The 24905-nt window shown below is 46.5% G+C and overlaps 1 protein-coding gene across 10 annotated transcripts in view; it reads right to left on the bottom strand.

Annotated features, from left to right (window-relative positions):
- Window positions 1–24905, bottom strand: part of mast2 (microtubule associated serine/threonine kinase 2) — a 112853-nt gene that overhangs the window by 4604 nt on the left and 83344 nt on the right. For 7 of the 10 annotated variants that reach the window (XM_047342807.1, XM_047342809.1, XM_035175907.2 and 4 more), the window contains 26 exons: window positions 23881–23956; window positions 22882–22902; window positions 21983–22061; window positions 20802–20956; window positions 15317–15392; window positions 14836–15039; window positions 9653–9754; window positions 7677–7809; window positions 7484–7551; window positions 7286–7389; window positions 6937–7145; window positions 6714–6852; window positions 6421–6553; window positions 6065–6230; window positions 5248–5349; window positions 4263–4385; window positions 4026–4135; window positions 3634–3788; window positions 3123–3262; window positions 2512–2685; window positions 2178–2423; window positions 1852–2078; window positions 1425–1547; window positions 977–1113; window positions 700–887; window positions 46–578 (listed from right to left, as the gene is read on the bottom strand). In XM_047342807.1, the coding sequence (XP_047198763.1) occupies window positions 46–578; window positions 700–887; window positions 977–1113; window positions 1425–1547; window positions 1852–2078; window positions 2178–2423; window positions 2512–2685; window positions 3123–3262; window positions 3634–3788; window positions 4026–4135; window positions 4263–4385; window positions 5248–5349; window positions 6065–6230; window positions 6421–6553; window positions 6714–6852; window positions 6937–7145; window positions 7286–7389; window positions 7484–7551; window positions 7677–7809; window positions 9653–9754; window positions 14836–15039; window positions 15317–15392; window positions 20802–20956; window positions 21983–22061; window positions 22882–22902; window positions 23881–23956 (3923 nt within the window). The remainder of the gene's footprint in view (window positions 1–45; window positions 579–699; window positions 888–976; window positions 1114–1424; window positions 1548–1851; window positions 2079–2177; window positions 2424–2511; window positions 2686–3122; window positions 3263–3633; window positions 3789–4025; window positions 4136–4262; window positions 4386–5247; window positions 5350–6064; window positions 6231–6420; window positions 6554–6713; window positions 6853–6936; window positions 7146–7285; window positions 7390–7483; window positions 7552–7676; window positions 7810–9652; window positions 9755–14835; window positions 15040–15316; window positions 15393–20801; window positions 20957–21982; window positions 22062–22881; window positions 22903–23880; window positions 23957–24905) is intronic. The other 3 variants (XM_047342808.1, XM_047342810.1, XM_035175911.2) reach the window with 1 other exon arrangement.

Here is a 24905-nt window from a genome sequence, read left to right as displayed (position 1 = left end):
TCAGATTTCAGAGCTGAAGTCTTTGCTGTGTGACGGAACTCGTACCTGAAGACTCTGTAGACTCGGCTCTCTCTGCAGAATCTCCTTCTTGAACTCTGAATGTGAGATGTCCAGACTGTGTTTACGACTCCCCGCAGCCGCCGCCCCCGTCGCCACGCCGGAGGGAGACGAGGGGGAGTTAGAGAGGGAGGAGGCCAGCTTCTCGGCCGACTGCACCCTCTTGAGGAGCGGCGAGCGCGGAGGCTCGGCGCTCTTGGGTCTGGAGATCTGCCTCACCAGGGGAGGGGAGGAGTGGAGCTTCACGGGGAACGACTGTCCCACGGCGGACTGTCCCAGAGCGTGGCTGGACAGCGGGGAGGGGGAGCGCTGCGGCGAGCTGCTCTGAGGCGTGGGCGAAGGCGTGCGAGCCAGAGGGGAGAGGGGGATGTTGCCGGCTGACTTGCGTCGGGGCGAGCGGTACTGTCGCTGGAGCTTCGGGGCGAGGCCGTGCAGAGAGCTGGGCCGGATGTGGCCCGAGCTCGCGGGGGAGTTTGGGACGCTGGAGCTCGGGGAGCTGCTCTGGGACGAGTTTCCACCAACTGAGGGGTAGAGAGAGAGACGTTATATTAACTACAATCCAACTGCATTTACACTCACTCAATCAACTAGTTTATTATTTCAGATCTCAGAGTGCTAGTGTCTCTCAGGTGTGTCTCTCACCTGAGTGGGCGGAGTCTGGCGTGGACCTGTAGCCCTGCGTTGGGCTCCGTGGGGACAGGTTGTGTGTGGGGGAGCCGGGGCCGCTCTCCCCGGACGACAGGGAGCGGTTCAGAGAGGACAGACTGCGGCTGGTGTGGAGGAGAGACGCCTGCTTGGTGATCTTCCTGAACAGAGACGTCCTCTTCTTACTGCGAGACACAGAGAGACGGATCAGTCCACGAGTCACATGTGGACACGTCAATAAGACACAAAGAGACGTGACGCAGGCGTGTCTCACCTCTCCTGACCCTCCTTGGTCTTGGTCTTCTTGTTGCGTCTCGCCATCTTGGTCTTCTGGTTCGTCTTTCGGGCGGGCCCCACTTTGATGGACGTGTTTTCGAACGGGGTGGCAGAGATGGACACTTTGGGGCCGCTCTGACAAACGACAGGAACCACATCAGGGACGAGATCATCTTAACATTTAGATTTTTGTTCACCAGCACAGAAGTAATCGTAGTATTAATTTCATTTTACGAGTTAAAGACACACAAAAAGCTAAACCAAGCTTTGATCATACTATTTTAATACATCTAAATTTGATTTATTATATTTTAGTGACATTTTTATTCTTGTATTTTTGTAATGTTTTCTAATGTTGCCTACGTTGCTTCATTTCTAACTTGTGAAGTACCATGAATAAAGTCTATTATTATTATAAGTATTAGTAGCAGTATTATTATCATTACCTTCAGGATGAGCTCCACCACCTCGGTGTGAACCAGACCATGGACCGCTTCTCCGTTCACGTGGGTGATGAGGTCCCCCTCCCTCAGCCCCGAGTCGTGGGCCGGACCCTTATCCTCCACGTGCTGAGGGGGGGAGGAGAGAGAGAGAGAGAGAGAGAGAGAGAGAGAGAGAGAGAGTTATTGTCTTGTTGTTTGCTGCCATCTTCTGTCAACAACCTGAATCCCAGCTCCTGCAGCTGAACTGACGCCGTCACATTAACACGTGTGTAGTTAACATGTTTTTCCTCCTCATACAGTGAAACTCTCTCAGATGGAACAGACTGAGTGGCTCTACTTCTTTTAGATACCAGGATCATTTGAAATTCCCTGAGTTCACATCGTCCTGGTTTTAAAATCAAATGAGTGATGTTTGTGGGCGTGGCCTCACCCAGACCATGTGATGCACGGTGTAGATGTCAGAGTCGCCCATGTAGACGCGGATCGCTCTCAGGGTGAAGCCGTACTTCTTCCCCGCTCTGTGGATCACGATGGCGGGTTTGACGTTGGTCACGGCCGGGGCCAGATCCCGGCTCGGCGAGGAGTCACGTGACGACGGATTGGACGACAGCGAGTGGGGGGACATGGGGCTGGCCAGTGGGGAGGCTCCGTGGTGATCTGAGAGAAACAGTAGATTTAGTTAAGCATCAAAGTGAAAGAAACGTGTGATGTGATAATGAAATGTGACCCTTGTGCTTGTCAGCCTGACGCACTGACCTGCAGGGATCATGAGCGACAGCGTGGTGGCCGAGGCCGACTTGATGACCTTGTTGAGCGGCCTGGAGCTCTGAGTCGCCGTGTGCTTGTCAGCGTCTCCGGACAGCAGGCGATGACGAGCCCTGCGAGCGGCCAGGTCGCTGATGGCTTTAGGAGTCGATGGAGAGTCGCTGTCGGCTTTAGCTGCTCGGCCGTTAACGCCATTACTGCCGTTAGCACGTTCACACACGTCGCCTGAGCTGCCGGCTGCGGTGACAGGAAGAGGGAGAAGTTAGGATGTTAGACTCAGACGAAGCACTGTCGCTGTGTCTCCACGGTTTGTGTTTGTACTGACGTGTGAGCGTGGCCTTGCTCAGCTGACTGGAGGTGGAGCTCGGGGTGGTGGGGGACTCGTCCAGCTTCAGCTCTCTCTCCAGCGGGAGCTCTGGGATGGCGAGGGGCAGCTCGTCGCTCCGGGGGCCCAGCCTCAGCGCACTCAGGCTCGGGCTCTTTCTGCTTCCAGCTGCAGCTGAGACACACGGAGAGCAGGTCGAGGAGATGAAGCTCGTTGGAACGATCACAGTGTTACATCATCAGCATCACATGAAGACTGGTGTCGTCACGTTGCTACAGGATTCTAATCCTGATTTTCCACTCGCCGACACCAAACAGAGAGTCGGGGTGTCCCCTGGTGAAAGATGTGTTGTGTGTGTCGTGTGTGTCCCTCTGTTGTGAGTCAGTTGTGTCGTATGAAGTCACAACAACTGCAAGACTAACGATCACTAGACAACAAGTCGTGTAGTGTGAACTTGGTAAAACCGGAGGATGGACAAACTTCCACAAACCAAAACTCTCTGATTTTACACTTTTCCTTCTACAGGAGCCTCAATAACTTTCTGTTGTTCTGTTTCTAAACCGACATGGACGACAGAGTGACCATCAGCTCCTCCTTCCTGTGGCTGTTACCTTGTCCTTCCTCCTCAGAGGAAATGGCAAAGCGTGGCATCTCGATGATGGCGGAGCAGCAGCGCCTCCGGACCGTCAGCGGAGGGCTGGAGTCGCTCTCCGTGTGCGACGACTCGGAAACAGACAAACGCTTCCGCAGGCTGAGGAGAAAAGAAGGAGAGGAAAGATCAGACACAAGTTAAACTTCTAAATATCAAGATGACAACAACGGAAACCAAGACTCACATTCCAGGTTCCTTCATGTGCAAGTTAATATATGATTACTTAAAAACATCCTTATCTCAGGGCAGATTATCTTCATCTTGTACTATTGTCCTCTTCTATTTGCAGATAGTAGTTTGTTTTGTGAGCGTTTTCATAGTTTTTTGCTGTATGTGTTTGCATAAGTACAGATTCCTGGTTTGTGTACTAATACATGACGAGTGAAGCTGATTCTGATTCTTCTCTGGAAACTTAAATGTCTAGATTATTTATACTTTCAGATAAACTCCTCTGAAGGTGAAGAACTCACATCTCTGGAGATCCCACCAGCCACGATCGATCTCTGGACTTCAGTCCACTCAGGCTGTCGATCCGATCTCCTCCTTCCTCACTGAGGCTGCGCTTGGTGGGAGGAGGAGTTCTCTTCTCCTCGTGCAGAGACAGACGCTCCATGCTGCTGTAAACCTGCACCACACAGAGGAGAAGTTTCATTTAGACCTGAAGTCACAGCAGAGCCCGTCCACCTCGTCCGAGAAGAAGATTACAACTGAAATGTTACCCAGTGAATATGGAATAATCCCATTTCTCTAATGCAGAGATAGAAACTATATATAAACCTGTAAACAAACACATAGAAAGCACTCAACACAATTATCTAGATGTGTTTAACTCTACAGCTCATGAGAGAATATGTGTGTGCACCTTGCTGAAGCGAGGCGAGCAGGAGGAGAACTGTCGAATCTCCACGTGCTCTTCATCATTGGTGTCGTCTTCCTCCTCTGAATCCACGTGGTGGTACCGATCAGACCGAGCTGTCAGAGGCACAGTGGGCAGATTAGTTAGATTCCTAAGTTTCCCTCTGGTGTGATAAAGTGTTTCTCTCTGTATCTTCAGTGTGAGTGGCAGTAAGGCGTCAGGGAGCAGACGTGTGTGACGTACTGTCGAAGTAACTGGTGTCGTCCTCAGACTCCAGCTGAGGGATGAACTCGGCTTTCTGCCTCAGCAGGCTGTTCCAGTCCAGGTCTGTGAAGAACGAGTGCTGCTTCACCTCATAGGCACTTCCTGTGGAGAGGGAGGAGGGGGAGGAGAGAGGAGGAGGGGGAGGAGAGAGGGAGGAGGGGAGGAGAGAGGGAGGAGAGAGGGAGGAGGGAGGGAGGACAGAGGGAGGAGGGGGAGGAGAGAGGGAGGAGGGGGAGGAGAGAGGGAGGACAGAGGGAGGAGAGAGGAGAGGGGGAGAGAGAGGGAGGAGGGGGAGGAGAGAGGGAGGAGGGGGAGGAGAGAGGGAGGAGAGAGGAGGACAGAGGGAGGAGGGGGAGGAGAGGGAGGAGAGAGGGAGGAGAGGAGGGAGAGGAGAGAGGAAAGAGAGAGGAGAGAGGGAGGAGGGGAGGGGAGGGAGGGAGGAGAGAGAGGAGAGAGGGAGGAGAGGGAGGACAGAGGGAGGAGAGAGGGAGGAGAGAGGGAGGAGGGGAGGGGAGGGAGGAGGGGAGAGAGAGATGAGGAAACACTTCAGTAAGTCTGACTGGTGTTAGGAAACGTGTTCATGTGTTATAGTGAAATAACAACGTGTCAGCATCAAAACACAGTAAATCATTTACTGAAAACTTCATCTGATAAAATTGTTATTTAAAAAAATCTTTTGTGCAGATATTTTAGTAATTTTAAGTAAAAATTTAAATAATTTCTGCTTCAGATTGTCTATTATTAGCTGAGATATCTTGTAAAATAGTTTTTCAGACCATGTTTTTGTTGAACTTTGACGAATTAGCTTCAACAGTTAAAGAGATAAACTCCCAACGTTTGGAGAAAAGGAAATTACAGATCTGTACAGACCCTGTTTGAACCCAAACGTGTGTGTGTGTGTGTGTGTGTGTGTGTGTGTGTGTGTGTGTGTGTGTGTGTGTGTGTGTGTGTGTGTGTCTGTTACCTGTGCCCAGTCTCTCCAGTGGGTTTTGCCTCAGCAGCTTGCAGATGAGATCCTGAGCCTCCTGAGGCAGAGCTTCCTCTTCCTCTGGCCAAATGATTTCATCTAGAACAAACACAAAATCATGAAGACAACACAAACACACAAAACACAAACACACAAACATAAACACAATATAAACACGTGCTTCCATGAAGAAAATGATAAAGTGGAAAACTGGCGCTCAGACTTTTGGTCAACAGAAAGTCAGGAGTGAGAATGGTCTGGTTTTTAGTCCATTTCCCATCATGCCTCACACCAGCGTAGTTTCAATCATCATCCTTCTCCGTTATAATTAATCCCCAGAGTTTGAGAATCACTGACAAATATCAGAGAGACAGAAAAACACAGAACCCAGTGGAGACCTTGGGTTCTTTATCAGCGCTGCATCGATATGGACAGACGGAGTCAGACGCTCATAAAAGAGACATAAAGGGATCGATACAGGTTTATGATCATTGATCTCTTCAAAGAGAGAAAGACAAAGGAGGATCAGGAGGGATCTGATTGGCTGTCAGTCAGCGTGTGTGTCTGCTGCAACGTCTCTATCTGAACACGGTTTGATCTGCTCGTCTCTCTCCTGGAGACACATACATGTTTAAGTGTTTGATACATAATGTACGATGTTCTGTCTCTGTGACGTCGAGCCGGCTGAGTTTCATTTAAAGTGAAGTTAAAGAAACTTCACTGTTTGATCAACGAGCAAACGACTGACCTTCACACGTCCACTAAACTGAAGTGTTGTGTTACTGTGTGTGTTGGCTGTAGATGATCCACTCACCACTGATGACCTGACCAAACAGCTCCTCCGGCGTGTCCCCGAAGAACGGAGCGCAGCCCACCAGGAACTCGTACAGGATGACGCCCATCGCCCACCAGTCCACCGGCTTCCCGTAGCCCTGACGCAGAATCACCTCTGGAGCGATGTACTCTGGAGTACCGCACACCTGAGCAGGCGCCAACACAGAGGATCAGCTGAAGGTGCAAAGATCTCATACAACAACCACTAATATTCTGCAAATGAAATGTAAAACTAATGAAAAGTTACACAACAAACAGGCTCCTGGATAAATGCCTGAGGACATGAAATGAAACATTATTTTATGCCATAAAAGAGGCTGAAGCCGTGAGCGGCACCTGTTTGTCCAGGAACTCTCTGGTGTCTTTCTCGATGTGTCCTTCGTACAAGTTTGTGGTCAAACTCATCAAACCGATCTTTGAGAGGCCGAAGTCCGTCAGCTTGATGTGTCCCATGGACGTGATGAGGAGACTGAGGAGAGGACATGGACGATTTGACATCTCAAAATGCTTCAGAAGTTTCAAATTAAGAAACGTTAAATTTGAGTGAGACGACAAAGAAGAAGTGTGTGTGTGTGTGTGTGTGTGTGTGTGTGTGTGTGTGTGTGTGTGTGTGTGTGTGTGTGTCCTACTTGTCAGGTTTGAGGTCTCTGTGTACGATGCCGTAGTTGTGAAGATACTCGAGTGCGAGGACGGTTTCAGCGAAGTACATCCGAGCCATGTCGACCGGCAGCGCTCCGATGTTCTTCAGCAGCGTGGCACAGTCGCCCCCTACAGACGAGAGCCGCCACAACAACATGAGACAACGCGTCCTCCCACCGCGACTGACGGACCGTAGCAGTGACAGAAACTCACCCTCCACGTACTCCATCACCATGCAGAGGTGGCGTCTGGTCTCAAAAGAGCAGAACATGGACACGACAAACGGGTTTTCGGCGAACGTCAGGATGTCTCTTTCCACGAAGGCCTGTTGGATCTGGTTCCTCAGGATCAGGTTCTGCTTGTTGATCTTCTTCATGGCGAATCGCTGCCGGGACTCTTTGTGACGCACCAGAAACACAGCACTACCAACAAAGAAGAAACCACAGATATTACACATTCCACTGGTAATAATGTTTCCTAATATTTAAATGTTATGGTGGAAAATCTTTCATACGAGTGGTTGTCGTGCGTCAGAAGAGCAGAATGAGTTGTGTGTTTTTACCCATAAGCTCCGTTACTGATGAGCTTGATGGTTTCAAAGTCTTCCTCTCGGGGGGGTTTGGTTTTAGGCTGAGTCGGTGCAGCTGGAACTGTGTTTCCTTGACTCTGAACAGGAAACAGCCAAAAGAGAACATGTTCCAGTGACAGATCATATTTTAAACAAACTGGTTCTCGTAGTGGACACTGTTCATGGACTCACGTCCACCGAGTCGTCCGTCTCGGGGGTTTCCGGGTTCCCGCTGTCATAGCTGCTCAGCTGGGCCATTTCTACAGAGAGACACACAACTGTCACCGAACCAGAGGAATCAACAGAACAACGCAACAACACCACAAAGCAACACAACGCACAGTCTATATACAACTGAGCAACACTTTAATGAAGTGGGTGTTACCCTCCAGGGGGTCCCGGGTGAGGCCCAGCTGGCTGATGATGTATCTGGGGATGTCGGACTTGATGCCCTGACCTTCCTTAGCATGACCCTCTGCTGCTTCCAACAGGTGGTAGAACTCCTCAGGGTCAAACTCCTGCAGGAGAAACACAAGGTTCACATGGAAATATAATTATATTCTGTTCATCTGATCTGTGGTGCAGCAAACAACACGATCATCTTAGTATTAGATGTGAATCAACAGCTGCTAACATGGAGGATTGATCCCAGTTGTAGTTTGGTCCTGAAGGTTTTCTCACTCGTGTCTTAATCTCTTTTATTTCAGCTGAATGACTCAGACAAGTGCAACAAGCAGCAGTTTGCAGGTTGTGAAGCACAAAGACTGAAGCGAAACAATGACACAGACGGAAAATAACCTTCAGCCTCAACAACACAACAACAACACAACAACACAACCACAGCATCAGCAGAGTGAGGTCGTGGCTGAACGATGTGTGAGGAGGTCGTCGTGGTCGTTTTTGCCTTCGTACACAAGTCGTCTGACAAAGACAAAGTACCCCCATTAAACTCACACACATACAGTTTCCATGTTCACACCCCCTGCACCCCCCGACTATCTGTGTGCTTCCATTTGTAAAACCCATCGTGTGGTGTCACAGCTTCAGATGCACGTGATTAGTCAAAACTACCGATGTAATTGCTCGGGCCTCCTCCCCCCCCCTCCCCCCCTCTTCACCCTCCACTGCTCCTCCAATCATCCATCTGTCTTCTACACTCGTCTTCATCGCTGCTCCATCTCTTCACTTTCTCCTGCCGCCGCTCGTTTCTGGACCAACACAAGGTCGATTTCACCTGTTTCCCCTCAACATCTTCAGCTGGACTGACTCTGCGTGTGTGTGTGTGTGTGTGTGTGTGTGTGTGTGTGTGTGTGTGTGTGTGTATTAGGCTGATTATAAATTCTCAGAGGAAGTCCATAAATGAATTGCGGTGCTTGAATCATTTGACGCCGCGGAGCAGGAAGCTGTAAATTGTTTATTAACCACGCGTGGAGTCGAGCTGAACAACATGAAGAAGCTATCCCAGTTAATTCTCTTCATATTTCTCCAACGTGCTCATTTACACGTGTTGTGCAGACGTGTGATTACAATTCAAAACCGCAGAGTGAAACTGATGAAGAGAAACAACCAGGAGCAGGTTGGAGGTTTAACATGTTAATCAGCTCCATGGTTTGTGTGTTTCATGTTCCTCTTGTATTCATTGTTTATGACAACACATCTTCTCACCCTGCGGGTTTTGAAATGATAGTTATCATATGTGGGATCTTATTGTTTGTATTTAACTCAGATACAGACATTTATCTAAATGTGGCAAAGTCTGACATCACATGATTCAGTCGTGTGTAACAATGTCCCCTGAGACATATTGTGATATATCTCAGCTTTTTATATTGTATATTTCTATCCTACGAGTTTTGCTCAGACGTTGTCACATTCAGCCCCTCTGGAATATTTCAGGAACATGTCCGGACTTCAGTGCAGATCTGAGAACAGCTTGACTGTGACCAAAGCCTTCCACAGCTCTTAGTGTGAGAGTCAGAACTCAGAACTCTGCATCCTTCTACAGCTGCAGCACTTGGTCGAGGTGGAGCTCACTGTTTTATAAACTGCTAGTAGAGTCCTCTGCTGTATAAAAACACTATATTTAAATAAATGTATAACATGTTCTGTGTATTGTAAATATAAATGATAAATGTAGGGCAGTAAAAACTTCAATAATTCCCTTTGAAACGAAGCAGAGCAGATTTGTAAAGTGGCAGAAATGGTAATAGTTAAATAAAGTAACTGTCAGTTAATTACTTCTTACTTTCCAACAACTAGTAAATGTGCTTTGGTTCTGATAAATATAGTAAAACAGTGTCTCTGTGTTTCTGTTTGAACGACCGGGTCAGTCACTAACCGACACTCTTCAGTGTTTCTTACCAGACACTCCAGCAGACGCGCAGGCCGGGCGATGATGATCATCAGCTTCTTGACGAGTTGCGTGACGAACGTGACCTCCACGCTCTCCGAGCGCTCGTGAGCCTGCGCAGACAGGAGGAAGGTTTGAGAAGAGGAAACACAACAACTTTCATTTTTATCTTCATTTCCAAACGTAAGAATCTGTCGGGACAAAATGTTTTCAGCTCAGGGGTAAAATACGAAGGAGGGTTTACATCCCTCTGTCATGGAGATAACCGATCCCTCGTCTGAATGAATTATTAATGTTAATTATATTTTAAATTATACACCCTGAATTGGTGTTTGACCTTGACGCTGTGCAGAGAATGTCTCTCGTGTTTGTCCTTCACAAACAAAGCAGAACCAGCAGTCTGAGGACGAGGGGACGACGGCGTCCGTCCTTCTGTGACACCTGAGAGGTAATTTAAATCAGAGCGACCTCCGCCTCGCGCCCCGATATCCAGCGTGAAATGTCTGTCAGCGCGGAGACACCGCAATTTATCCAGCGGGCGACTGGAACTGAGTGGAAATGCATCTGGAGCCAAAACGGATCCCTGGAAAGAAATTGGGTGGAACTGAAGACTGTGTGTGTGTGTGTGTGTGTGTGTGTGTGTGTGTGTGTGTGTGTGTGTGTGTGTGTGTGCGCGCGCAAAGTGGAAGCTGTAACAATTACAAACCACCCGCTGTAAAACATGTTTCATTCTCAGGAGGGTAATATGTATGTATGTATGTATGTGTATTTGTGTGTGTGTGTGTTTATAAAGGTAGTGTGTATGTGTGTATAATGTATGTATGTGTGTGTATAATGTATGCGTGTGTGTGTGTTGCATGTGGCTAACAGAGTGGAGGCGGTGGTTCATAAACAAAGCGTGGCCGACCCGCTGCTGTTTGTCTAACGCTGACAGACGCTGGAGGCCTCGAGGCCCAGACCCTGAATTATTTATAAGAGTAATGAAACCCGGAGGGCGGGGGGGGCGTCTGTGTACTGTAAGTGCACGCTAAACATGTGTGTGTATATGTACATGTGAGGTGAAGGAGACCTGTGTGTGTGTGTGAGTAATGGACAGCTGAGGGACGGACTCCGACTGAGCAGCAGCTAATTAAGCGGAGGGGCAGAGACAGACTGTGTCTCCACTGAGTCCCTGCTGAGAACACACAGGACATTCATCCAACTCTGCTCCGACGGGTTTATGAATAAAACCTCACACACGGCAGCTGATTAACAAATCACAGATATATGAGACTTTTCTGATCAGGATTTATATAACAATAATAACAAAGATCATTTATAAAGTCTCAGTAACATAGTTTAGATTCCACTGAACACTCATTTCTTTTATTCAAAGTATATTGTTATTTATATTTGACCTCAAATATCTGCATTAGTATCCTTCGTTATTAGATTAGACAACGAGGATAAATTAGTGTTGGACTCTGAGTAACACTAGAGAGGAAGCTTAAATTTAGTTTGAGATATTTTGGTTAAAAAAAATTTAAAAGATTTGATGAATATTATCTTGCAAACAGAAATAAAAAGATCAGAGTAAATAAAGTTCAACATGTTTCTGCTTATCGGCTTCTCATCTACAAATTGTCTTTTTGTTGTTTAGTATTTTATGTTAAAAAACATTAAAATATTTTTGAGAAGTTACATTTTTTATAATTTTTATTCTGATGCTGAAACAGTAAAGATTAGGTTTTATTAAATGAGCGTCCTGCTAACATGATGGAGGACTGTCACGTGTTTTACTGATATGACATCAATCACATTGTGAAAAATACATTTAAAATGTTTAGAAGAATAATTGGTTTAACCGCAGGGGGGGGGTCAGAGCGCTCATCGTTTTCTCAGGTCATGTTTCCACCTGAGTCCAGCAGAAAGCCAATTAAAGCCAGATGTTTGCAGATGTAAGCGAGGCCCAGCGAGGGGCCGGAGAGGGCGAGCGGCGCCCGGTGACGGATCGCCGGCGCTGAGTTAGCACTCGGCCGTAGCCTCTGCCCTCAGGTGACCTCCGGGAGTCTAACAGGCTCGCCCTGGGGTTCCTGCAGAGGATACCCTGGATGCAGGTTGCCATAGTGACGGGTGGATGGATGAGAGCGAGGAAGCGAGGCACGAGGTGAAGAGCGAGAGACGCAGGAGGAGGGTGAAGGTGGAGGAGAGATAAAAGACGAGAGCAGGAGCGGCAGAGGACAGGAGGAGGAGGCGAGTCGGACTCCTGCGAGTTCTGTAATGGGGTCGTGACACAAGGAGAAGAAAGAGCGTCGGATGAATAAAGGAAAAGATAAGGAGGGAGGACGGAGGCAGAGAGGCGCCACGCGTCAGAGGAAGATGGTTTCACACAACGAGATTTAAAACAGGAGCTGATGGATTTTTTAATTAAACACACAAACTTGAAAACTTATGGATTCTTTACAATTTGATGAGAACATCTGTTTTACAAACCGCTGCATGAGCCAAAGACATGACATCATGGTTCGATACCACGAGGCATTGTGGGTATTTCAGTGAACTGCCCCTTTAAAATGAAGCTCAGCAGCAGAGTGGATTAACTTTAAATCTCAGTCCAGATGTTGGAGGGTTTCACTCTGAATACAGATGTTGTTCCAGGTAACTCACACAGGAAGCAGTGGAGGAACACGTCGGTCCTTCATGTCCCAACATGAAAAACTAATTATGAACATTTATACTTAAGTTGAATATTTACAGAATCTAAATTCAGAATCTAAAGGAGCTTCGTATAAGCTTATATATATTTAAAGTAAATTATAAAAAGTGTATCATCTAAATGTCTGAGAAACATCTGGACAAAGGACTGCAGGTGAAAATCAACCAGCAGGTTAACGCTGGAAGACAGAAACTTGATTAATGTGCATTAATCAAATGAATTATTGTCCCTTTATTTTAATAATTAATCCTTTACTTATGAAAACATGGCCACACCACCAGGATGAAAAGGCCTGATGACTCTAATCTGAATTATTAACAAGCTACAGACAGAAACACCCTCAACTGAACCTGATTAGAAGAAGATGGAATAATTAATTCATCTGTCCATGAACCTGGAACGTGTCTGATCATAATCAGTTTTTAACGATGATACAACTTTAAAAAAACAAGCTCAAAACAGAGTTACAAATGGATGAACACATAAAAAACAAAAGTAAAAACACAGGACAAATAAAAACAATATAATATAAAACAATGAATAAAAGAACAAAACAATATTCGTGACAGAAATTGAAGCATGAACTCCGATAACATACAAACTAGACTCAGGTCGAATCAGGGAACGAGTTACAACACAAGTTTCAAGCTTTTATTTAAAGAAAGCTGTCGACTCACTTCAGTAAAACAACAATAATAATAATAATAATAATGAGGAGTTAAGAACAAAGTTATTTCTGTGTTAGTGAAACAGGAAGTAAAACTCCTGAGTCTGAACGAGTTGGTTGTGTGTGAAACTGAACTCTCATCGTCTTCCTCAGTGTGTCAATAAAGCTAATATGAAATTGACTCAACTGCAAACTCTGCATCCTCCTCCTCCTCCTCCTCCTCCCAGCTGTGAGTGATCACCATCAACTCGCTCCTCCTCAGCACCTCCTCCAGCACCTCCTCCTCCTCCAGCCTCCTCTGCCACGACACGTGTGACATGTCTCCTCCTAAGATCCGAACCCGGGACGCAAACAGCAAACGATGTCCATAGACGCCGCAGGTATGGAGGGATGCTCTCACGCCTCCGTCCAGCTGCTCACGGCCTCATCCTCTCGTCTGGACGCCGCCTCCAGCTGCTGCCGCACTTCGCCGCCGCCGCCGCCGGGAAAAAAAACTAAGAGGCTAGAGCCGCATAATCGGTGATGTCATCGTCCGGCCGGCATCGCAGCTCCGGCGTGTGAACGTCTCCAGATGTGCTCGAGTCAAGTTCCTCACATTCGAACAGGCTTCACGTACACACACCTCCCCTTCTACGAGGATCCCCCCCCCACCTCCGGCCAATCAGAAGCAAAGGAATCCCCTCGAATTCCCGCCCATCCCAAAACGCTCCAACCGCACCTCCCTCGCACCTCCCTCGCCCCTCCTGCTCGTCTGGGGGAGTCATCTGTCAGCCCCTGGTGACTGCTGGAGTGTGAAATTAAAATCCAGGACGTGTGTGTGTGTGTGTGTGTGTGTGTGTGTGTGTGTGTGTGTGTGTGTGTGTGTGTGTGTGTGATTGAGAGATAGTTTGTGTGTGTGTGTGTGTGTCCCAATAGAACAGAAGGTCAATAAGAGGCCTCAGGGAGCCATCATATCCCCCCCGCCCGCCCCAGGCACCGCAAAACTGAGCTAATAGAGATGTCACCACCGCCACACACACACACACACACACACATGTAAATATACTTAAACATTCACACGCTCAGAAATCCAAATTACATTCCCATCGTGCCGGGTGGCGATTAGCGGATGAGGCTATCGAACAGGTAGCAGCAGCTGCGTGTGAGCCGGGTTTGATACGCTTCCTCGTCTTCGTGCCTTCGGATGACATCACGCGGCGCTGACGGTTGAAACGCCGAAGAGCGAAGAGAGTCGGAGTCGAGTTATTCCACAGCGAGCAGAGCGGGACTCGAGATGTCTTCATCACAGCTTTTATAAAATCTATTAAATATCCCATTGGGTTTGCTAGTGATAGGATTAAAATGTATAATTGGTTTAGTTTATGAGTTAGTTAGTTTAATATGAGTTGCTCCATATCAATCTAACTAACTATGAATTAATAATGAAACATATTATTCCTATTGGTTTGTAGTCGTAGTTGGTTGCTCGCCACATTTTACATGTTTAATAAATGTGGAGATCCTTTAATTTGTCATCTTTATAAAACAAGAACTCATTTTGAATTTCATCTTTTTATATTATATTAAAACTTATAATTGTATTTGATCTTTCTCTTTTTTATTTTTAATACTCTTTTGATATGAAGCACTTCAAATGTCTCTTGTGTTGTAATGTGGCTAAAAGGTTCAAATATTTCATATGGAAGAGTGAGATATTATTTCTTCTTAAATAGAGGAAATCACCTTTTCTCCGTATGAATATTTGTACCTGATACAAGTGAATGATCTTTGAAATACTTACTTTGAAGGTACTTCAGTTCCCTGAGACAGTGAATAAACTCTTATGGACTCACATCTTGCAGCAGCTTCTCCAGGTTCTCCTGCAGCTCGTAGAAGTAGCGGGAGGTGATGAGGCCCTCTCGGCTTTTCTCCAGGCAGTCTCTGGACAGCTCGAGCAGCTGGTGGTGGATGAAGCTCAGGACCCCGTCGGCCAGCACCTTGTCCGGGGCCGAGGAGCAGAGCAGCTCGGCCAGACGCTCCTCCATCTGAGCCGTCGCCTGAGGGGAGGGGAGCAGAGGGGGAGGGGGGGGAGGTGAGTCACAGGAGAGACGTGAGCAGGACAATGATACATGTCATAGATAAACAAGAGAAAAGAATGATATCATCAAGTCTTCAAGAGCTGAATAAAGGTTTAGAAATCAGTTTTAATATCAACAGACACGAGATCGACACGTGATTATATGAACATCTCTTTCCACCTGTATATCTGTTGTCTATCACTGTAAATTCTCTTGTGTATTAGTTGTAAACAGGAAGTGTGTGTTCAGTACGAACCTTGGGGAACCGCTCCTTGTACACATGGTTCATCATCACGATCTCATGGTCGAAGGAGATGGGCGAGCGGCCGGGACTGAAACGAAACAGACCCAGTGAGACAGAACAAGGAATTCACTCTGCAACCAAAAATATGGAAAGTTTGGAAATTGATTTCATTTTTAAACTAGTTTTTTGAAGAACAAATCCCCAGATGGTGTTAATATATGAATATAAGTATGAAATCTATAGATCATGACTCAGGGGTTAAGAAAAGTATGAAGATCCAGAGCGAAGATTTAAACTTCAACCAAGGAGGATGTTAGAGTCCTGCTCCAGGGCGAGTTAGGGTTAGAGGCCAACCTGCAAGCTGGGTATGAATGGTATAAAAGTCTATTTATATTAATTCATGGCTACAGGTAAGACATTAAATAAACACGTGCTGGCAGCTGCTCAGAAGTATGTATTTATTCTGGAGAAATCAGATATTAAAAATGATTCTGCAGTACTTCTAGCATCTAAAGTATTTAGCATCTAAATGATCTTATATGAAGCCTAGTCAGCCGACCCTAACCCTAACCCCAGCTGCTACATCGAAGTGGATCATCAAAGACTAAAAGCATGTAGTGAATAAGTTCTCAATGGAAACAGGTCGGGTCCAGTCCGGAGCTTTGCAGGTGCAGCTTTGCAAAAATGGAGCCATGCAGAACTCTGTCGGTTCGATTGTTTGTCGGCAGGATTACGCAAAAAATACTGAACAAATATCCACAGAACTTTGTGGAGGGACGGGACGTAGGTCCAGAAAGAACTCATTCAAATGTTGGAGTTATTCTGGATCAGGGGCAGATCCAGGAATCTCTGATTTAACTTTGTGATAATGGAGTTTTGTGAGAGTGTTTTGACATTTTCACAGACGTCTCAGATATAACATGATATGTATGAGCTTGATGTATTTTTAGAAACGGGCCTCAGTGATGTTCTAGATGTTCAGTTTTTCTGTAGAGGAGGAAAGTGTTGTCTGTGTCTGAGCTGCAGAAACACAACTGACCAGGGGTCAGGTAACCAGAGCACAGACACACACACACACACACACACACACACAGACACAATAGCAGGTCTTTGGGGTCTTCATCATATGTGTGTCTGTAGTGTTGTAAACTGAAGACCATGACAACCTCTGGACCAGCAAGGCTGCACACACAGAGTGGAGCAAAGGTAAAGCCTCTGGAGAGAGTGTGTCTGTGTGTGTGTGTGTGTGTGTGTGTGTGTGTGTGTGTGTGTGTGTGTGTGTGTGTGTGTGTGTGTGTGTGTGTGTGTGTGTTCTCCAGGGTTTTTATCAGGACCTGACAGACTGACAGAGACGTCTTCTTCAGTCCAACAGAATATAAATCCCTCTTCTCTCTCTCTCTCTCTCTCGCTCCTCCTGGGACTCGTCTCTCTTCTTATTCTACCATGAACCACCTTCACCCCCCCAGCACGAGACCAGGCAGCGACAGCAGCAATGTCCTTGACCTTTCTATGTCTCACTTTCAGGAGAATAGGCCACGACGACAGGTGACAGGCAGTGTGTGTATTTGTGTGATTGTGTGTTTGTGCACACAAGCCAAAGGGAGATCTTTTCCCATTAGACTTCAGGCTTTGTTATTCTGCTGTATTATTCATTCCATTCACTTATGACTGTAAACGTTTCCCTTCTGAATATTACAGCGAGTCCGTATTATTCCTAATCCATCATCCAATAAAAACTGTCACACACAGAAGCCTCGCACACGTTGTGTTATTCTATTGGATCTGAACAGAGAAAAAGAAACATTGGGTCCATCCGATCCTCAGAGGTCGACAGGGAGAATCTCATCTTCTGATCAAGGAGCTGAGAAAAGATCTAAACACTTCCAGGTCTCGTTCAGGACGTAGAATAACAGATTTCTGTTTTTTACACAATTTGATCTTGTTTTCGTATTTTAAAGAATAGGAACTTCTCTTACTTGTGATTCCATCAGATTCTGTCTTGTATTTAGAATATAAATGAAAGAAAGGAAACTGAACTGTGGACAAACAGAATAACTACGACTGTCAATCAGCCTCCTGATGAAGAACCAGTGGAAGAAATACTGTAAATAAAACAGCAATATGTCGGATGTATTTTAGCTTCTTCTCAGAGAACAGATTTTTAATTTTATGAACCAAAGACTTGATGTTTTGCAACTCCTGTAAAAATATTTGTTATGATAAAAACTAGTATTTAAATACTAGTATTGAAATTAAATTAATTAAATAAATAAATACTGTAAATATAGCACCAAATATATTAACAATAGAACAGTTTCAAAACAAAAATCCTGAAGAGATTTGTAAGATAAAGGATTTTCTGGCTCCTTGTTCGCATGAGTCATCGAGGTGCGCACACACACACACACACACACACACACACACACACACACACACACACACACACACCAGTGCGATGAGGTAATGCTGTAAGTCATCCATCGGCTGCTCAAAGTCCAATTACCAGCTTAATGGGAATGAGAGAAGTGAGCTGAGCGTCATGGAGGCTGTTTATCATTCCGCCAACGCACACAGTGACGGGCGACCACAGACTAACACACACAGACAGACACACACAGACTAACACACACACATATGAATGTCAATCACCTGCAGCTCTGACATGTTCAACTTTAAAAGCCTCTTTTCATGTCGGAGTTTCTTAAAAGAGAGAGATCCATCAGCCGTCGGGCGGCGCTGCCACTGGCTCCGCGAGTAAAGGTTAGTCCTGACAGAGACGGATTCACTGCCAGAGGCTGTTATGTACATTCTTTAATTTTCACAGAATATCTTCTCCTCCTCTCCGTGTGATTCATCTCGTCTCTCATGGCTCCGAGCAGCCGGAGCCTTTATTAAAATAAAGCTCCTGTTCAGTGCGGGCTGCAGCCGAGGTCGGACTCAAATCCCCGGGATGAATAACACAAAGAAGGCAGACAAAGGCTAATTAGAACACGGCTATATTTCTGCTATGATGGGAAATAAAAACGGGCTCGTGGCAATCCCTGCAAAAAACGTCTCCGTCATTATTCTGAGGAATGACCTTGGAGAAGAGGAGAAAGTTGAGGGAGAGTTCTGCTGTTTTACTTTGGAGCCGCGAGTTAAAAGTTAGAGGTGTGAGAACGACTGGAAATATTTATGAAATGCAAGAGAAAATGTGTTTGAGCCACAGGGAGTTTTATAAAATGGATAATTAAAACAACGGTGGAGCGCAGGTTCCTTTCTCTTCAGCTAAGTGATGAGGTCACATGTGACAAAAGGCTCTGATCAGGCAGAGCAGCTCATTGGTGGAGAGGGTAACTGAAGTAAATCAGACGAGACAGTCAATCAGATGGTGACGCCGAGGCACGAGGGGAGGGGAGGGTGTGTGTGTGTGTGTGTGTGTGTGTGTGTGTGTGTGTGAAACAAATAACATTGACGCTTCACAACTGAGGTGGGCGACGCCAGAAATGAGAGATGTAATTGACCGTGACAGAGAGCCAGAGGCAGGGGAGGCGTGTGTGTGTGTGTGTGTGTGTGTGTGTGTGTGTGTGTGTGTGTGTGTGTGTGTGATTCATAGGAGACCACTGGGGACACATTTCAGACTAAACCAGTTAATTAGGGACAACTTGAATGTCCATTGAGGAAAGATCTGACTTCCAGGTCAGAGGTTAAGATCAGAGTTGCGTCTCCAAGTCGATGTAAACGTGTGTGACGAGTCCTCAGCGTCTCTGTGAAACAATAATTATCGTATTTGTACGATCATTTTAGCCTTTGTACGATCAGAAATGACAAAATGTCCATAATGTACGATTATTTGATCATTTTGTGACACTTTGTATTATCAGTTGGAATCTGGACAATAACAATAAAAGCAAGGACATGTGAGGACTCATTAAACTATTATAATTATAATGTTTAAAGTATTAGCTGCTTTGCTAAATTATGAAAGAAATGTCAAAATCCTGAATGAATTTTAAAAGTGACATGAAATTGTTCCGACAGGACAAACGCTCCTGATCCTGTGGCAGATCGAAGAGTTGAGGAAGACGTTTGTTTCATTTGTCCACATGTCCCGTGTGCAGACGAGGACAGATTCAGTCCTCACGTCACACACACGTGAGATATGTGCTTCTGCAGACATGAAGTCAATGAGGTGTCTGTGAACTCCATCCATCAGCGTCTGTACAGAGTGTAAAACGTGTATGATGGATGGACGAGGCGGACGCAGCGACCGAAGGGAAACGGTGAAACAACTGCACACAACCAGCGGATCGAGGAAGAAGAGACTCAGGCGAGGAAAGAATGGAAATTAGAGACGAACAAAGAGGCTGTTTAACGATAAAAAAATGAAGACTCATCAGTCACAGGAGAGTCGTAAAATTACCATATAATTGTCGTCAGCACCTCATTTTCATTTGTTCCCTCGCTCACATACACACATGCTCCTCCTCCTGATCATCTCATCACTCACTTCCCTTCTGTCTCTGCTCCGCACTGTCTCACAGTCTGAACTCTGTTAGTTATCTGCAGCCTGTAGATTCCTCGTCGGTGGAGGTTTAACGACACTCGCTGCTGATGTCAGACTCTCCACTGAGGCTCATTCAGCCTCAGACTGTCGGCCTCAGCTTCTCAAAGTCACCTCCAGGAGACTTCATCTGTATCGTGACATCACTTTGCTTTTAGAAGCTGGAAGAATGTCTCAGATAAAAGCTGGGACCGTTTATTTACAATGTGAAACTAACAAATGAAACTGGATCAAACACATGAAGCTTCAGACTCAGATCAGAAAACAACTTCTCAAACTCTACTTTAATGAATCTCATTCTTCCTGTTTTAACTATTTCTATATGAAGAATAAAAATCACTATCCCACTTGCTATGCTTTCTGTCTAGTTCTATGTGATCTTCCAGAGATGGAGACACCGGGTGGTGGTGGATCATGTGAGCGTGAACTGCTTCACACACACAATATCAACAAACACAGTGTGAAGCTAATCAAATACACAACGTGAGTCTCGCCGTCTTTCATGTTGGAGCAGAGAAAACTCAATATCTGTCCATGAGGAAACAGAACAGAGGTGAAGAAAAGCAAACTGCTGCTGAGGCACAAGATGGAGGTGAAACCATAGAACAATCTGAAGCAGGAGCCAAGGGAGCGAGAGGAGGGATCTGGATCTAACTGAACCGTCCAGAGTCCAAACCACATCTCTCAGTGGCCTCCTGAACAGAACCTCCTCAGCTGGTCTCAGTCTGTGTTCAGCTTCTCACCACAGCTACACAGGAAACCTTCAGTTCACAGACTACGTGCAGTGGTTCTCTACAATAAGTGGAGGAGAGTTTAACATCTAAATTATAAGTTCAACAAACTTCCACCTCGGCTTGAACAGTCAGAGTTTCAGGGGCTGAGTGATTTCACAGAAGGTTCCTGTGGGTGTTTGCAAAGTCAGAGGATCATTTTGAAAAGTTTCCGAGCTCCTACCTGAGGCTCCGGGACCGCGGCCTCATGAGGGGGGAGTGGCGTCCCTCCTCGTCCGTGATGCTCTCGGAGCTGAAGTGTTTGGTGAGGAAGTGCAGCTCGTCCGGCGTGGGCTGGAAGGGCAGCTGGTGCAGCTTCTCCTGAGATGAACAGGAGGACTGTGAGAGGAGGAGCACAGAGGGAGCACAGATTACAACCAGCACTGGAGCTACAGCGGGGTGAGGGGGGGAGCGAGGCCGGGACGAGAGAGGACCAGGTCTGTCTTCAGAGCGACGGGTCGGTGGTTAAAGGAAGAGAAGACACGGGGAGCAGGTTAACTGGGAACAGTGGTTTGTGAGCTGAAGCCTCACTTTCAACTCTGTCCAGCGCCATCTTGGTCTTTTGAAACCAGACGGGTTCATATTTGGAGGAACTGAGGGTGGAGCCTGACTGAGAGCTGGAAGACACGCCCACCTACACATGCCACCTGCACCCATTGGACGGTACTAGGTCTGTTGGACTCTAATTGATCATAATTGACTAAATGAACATCAGCTGTTTGAAGAAGACTTGAAACTAGAGACTGAGACATAAACTCAGATAACATCGTATGAGGTACAGCGGTGACGGGACTCGACTCAGACTGTTGGTGGTTTTATCAAATGTTGCTGGGACTCGACCCTGTGACTGAAACACAGACCTGTCTCATGTATTTGTCCTGACAGGATGATTTGAGAGAAGCTCGGTCCTCTGTTAGCTCTGTTAGCTCAGTAAGCTAACGGTCTGAGTCCGAGCTAAGAGCTAACTCAGCTCACTGCCTCTGAAACATGTTGGGTCTCATTCTGCAGGCGGCTGCTCCACAGAAACTGCTCACTAGGGTTTAAAGAAGGGAGATGAAGGAGCAGCAGGAGGAGGAGGAGGAGGAGACCAGAGGGGCCGTTGATACGTCCCAGGGAACGAGGGAAAGAAAGGAGGAGAGGAAGCAGAAGTACACTTGAGGGTATCAGAGGGGGGGAAGCAACGAGAGAACTGGGGAAGAACAAGGTTGTGGATCGCAGCTGAGGGAGCTTTTGAGAGCTTGTTGCTTTGCAGTAAAGTCGGAGGGAGCAGAAAGCGCTTATCTCCGGGTTTCTGGGTCCACAGATCATTATAAAATACAAAGTACACACACAGAGAGAGAGAGATACAGACATAAAGATATTTACCGAGACAGTGGAGCTGGGAGTGTTGGTGCCATAGCCAGAGGACGGCAGCGAGGCCAGAGACCAGCGTCTTCCATCCGTCCTGCAGGAGAGGAGAAGGATTCATTAAAGACACACAACTCAACACAAAAAGATAACACACAACCACTGAGCAGACGCAGCATCGTCACATAGAGCAGTAACATCAATCTTCTGAAGGAGGGAAACAGGAGGATAAGGGCAGACAAAGCCGAGAGCAGGATCCACATGGAGGGAAGCATGAGAGAAGCAACTGTACACTGGATCATACTCAGGATGAGATGATGTTATTCTATATGTTTCTATATAAAACCCACGACACTGACTCCTCTGCGCTGAGCTCACTGGTTCCAGCTGAAGATGTGAATCACTGTCAGCTCCATTAGAAGAGGCTCAGTAACATGAGGCTGAGTCACAGCTGATCAGTCGCCTTCAAACAGGAGCTGTGTTTGATGGGGACTATTTTCAGCGGCGGATTAATTCACATTTGATGCTCTAAAGCAGAGAGATGATGGAGGTTATGGAGATGATGGAGATGATGGAGCTCTACGGCTCAGAGGAACCAGATGAATCACATCAGATACATTTATCAGGACTCGTGTTTGGTTTGCACACAGGAAACATCAGCAGCTTCATCCACATCACAAAGATTCTCATGCCTCCAGAGTTCCTGAAAGTCTCCTGCTCTAAGTGTGTGAGCAGCGGGAGGGGCTGTTCCTCCAGTGTTCAGCAGCAGCAGAGCAGGAGGAAGAGGAAGAGGAAGAGGAGGAGGGGCCCTGCAGGGTCGTCTCTGATGTCACTCAGAGTGTGTGCGCTCAGCCATGCAGGACGGAGGGCAGGAAGAAAGAGGGGGAAGGACTGAGGTCAAAAACTCAAGAGGTTACCTGTCAGCCCTGTGTCCGTGACTGCGAGGGAGACAAGACAATGTTCTTTATTTAGCTGTTAGCAGCCGTCACTCACACAGTACACACATACACGTACTTATATATATAAAAACACAAACGCACATACAAACACACACTCTCTGCACGTCTGCATCTTCTAAGAATAACAAAGAGCCCATAAGTCTAGAGAGAAGCTTTTTAAATCAAACAGGATATTAAATATTATTTAGTTTGAAAAAAGAATAAGCTGCTCCAGTGTTTGAGGTGTTGTGTCAGACTCCACCACACGGTGTCGCTGCAGCTCCACGGGCAGCAGCAGCACGCAGATCAACTTCAGAAGCTGTTTCTGGCTGCGGCGTTCGATGATGATGTCATGGAAACAGCCTGAGGGCCGGGGGTGGGCCGGCAAAGGTGTGTTACCATGGAAACCGAATCTCTTTGATGAAGATTCAAGAGGCAGGGTCGCTGAGAAGTTCCACATCATCAAACTTTCTTATGAGCTTGAGACACTTTCTTATCTTGACGTGGATTTAAAAAAAACACACACACACACACAGCTCAGACGCACACCCCAGTAATTACTATCTGTGCCCAGAGAGATAAGAGGTTTATTAATCCTGGTTTGAGTGACAGGCTCAGGATGATCATCTCCCGCCTCATCAGCTTCCTCGCTCTCAGCGGCAGCTCGGATCCAAAGACCCCGACGCCACTGAACCGTTTCCCAGCGTTTCACAGGACACGAGGACGGGTCTGTAGCGGTTAGAGGCATCGAGCAGCGAGGTGCTAGATTTCAGCCAAATAAACAACCGCTCACTTTGTGTCAGAGAACCTCCGGCAGCCTTCTGCTCACATAGAAATGCAAAAGGTCGTCTCCAGAGACAGTCTTTGTTTTGTCTGGGCGACTGTAGAAACATGGTGGACTCTATCATCCCAACCTCCATGACAGTGACGTTTCCACCTGGTTGTGTACGTGTGTGTGTTGGTGTTTGTGTGTCTCACCTGCGTGCAGGGACGAAGGAGAAGTGTGCCGCTGTGCTGGGGGAGAAGTTGCGAGGACTGTCCAGTGGGCTGGTTCCTGGAAGAAGATACAGAAGGATTTATTATATTTATTCATTTACGTTTGTTCGCAGCTGATACGATGATATATTCAACATGATCTAATACTGTAACTACTCACAAAGCAGAGGGGCTTCGTGTTAGAGGAGCAACACAGACAATGAGATCAAATCAATTACATCATCATGAACAACACTTTGGGAGCTGATGGGTCGATAACACAATCTTTACTTTCACAGGTTTTAAACCGTCTGAAAGTCCCTGAACGCATCGTGATATTTCATCGGTTTATTCTGCACTTCTCATTTTTTTCTCCTGAAGCTTCTTTGTCCAATGAACCTGATTCTAGCAGATAAATCTGTCTGGTGGAAAGAAAACACTACGATATTAATCAGACAGAAACAGGGACCTTCTCAGATGCAACACATAATAAAACATGTGATCTGCTGTAGAAGTGACACTTCAGAAAATGGATGAGCCTCCTCTGAATAAACCTGAGATTATTTAATAACTGACACGTCCATATGTTCAGCCAGTAATGGATCTGAATATTCAAGGGCAGCCTAAGATACACAGCTGAGTGTCAGAGTGTAACTAATAATTCACCACACACACACACAGACACACACACACAGATAAATGGGAGACGAGAGGCTGGCAGCCTTTCGAAACAGGAGGAGAGATTAAGTGGTCGGACATTTCCACATCAATTATGTATTTTGCTCAGCGGGGGTCTGGACAGAGCTGCAGCTCAAATATTAAAACCTGAATTCTCCGTCTCTGTGACAGAACACGCACACGCACACACGCACACTCCAGTGAACACGCGTGTCTTTAGTCAAACACACGCTTGTTAGTGTCCGTCGTGCTTCTGCGAGTTGTCCTGTGCACGATCTTGTTCCTGTGTGGATGTTACAGGACACATTGGTCTGACTGCAGCGTCACACATGGCTACAAGTATGTGGTGT

The sequence above is a fragment of the Hippoglossus stenolepis genome, chromosome 14, assembly GCF_022539355.2.
Source record: "Hippoglossus stenolepis isolate QCI-W04-F060 chromosome 14, HSTE1.2, whole genome shotgun sequence".
Taxonomy (NCBI): Eukaryota; Metazoa; Chordata; class Actinopteri; order Pleuronectiformes; family Pleuronectidae; genus Hippoglossus; species Hippoglossus stenolepis.
This window is presented reverse-complemented; position numbering and strand designations above follow the sequence as displayed.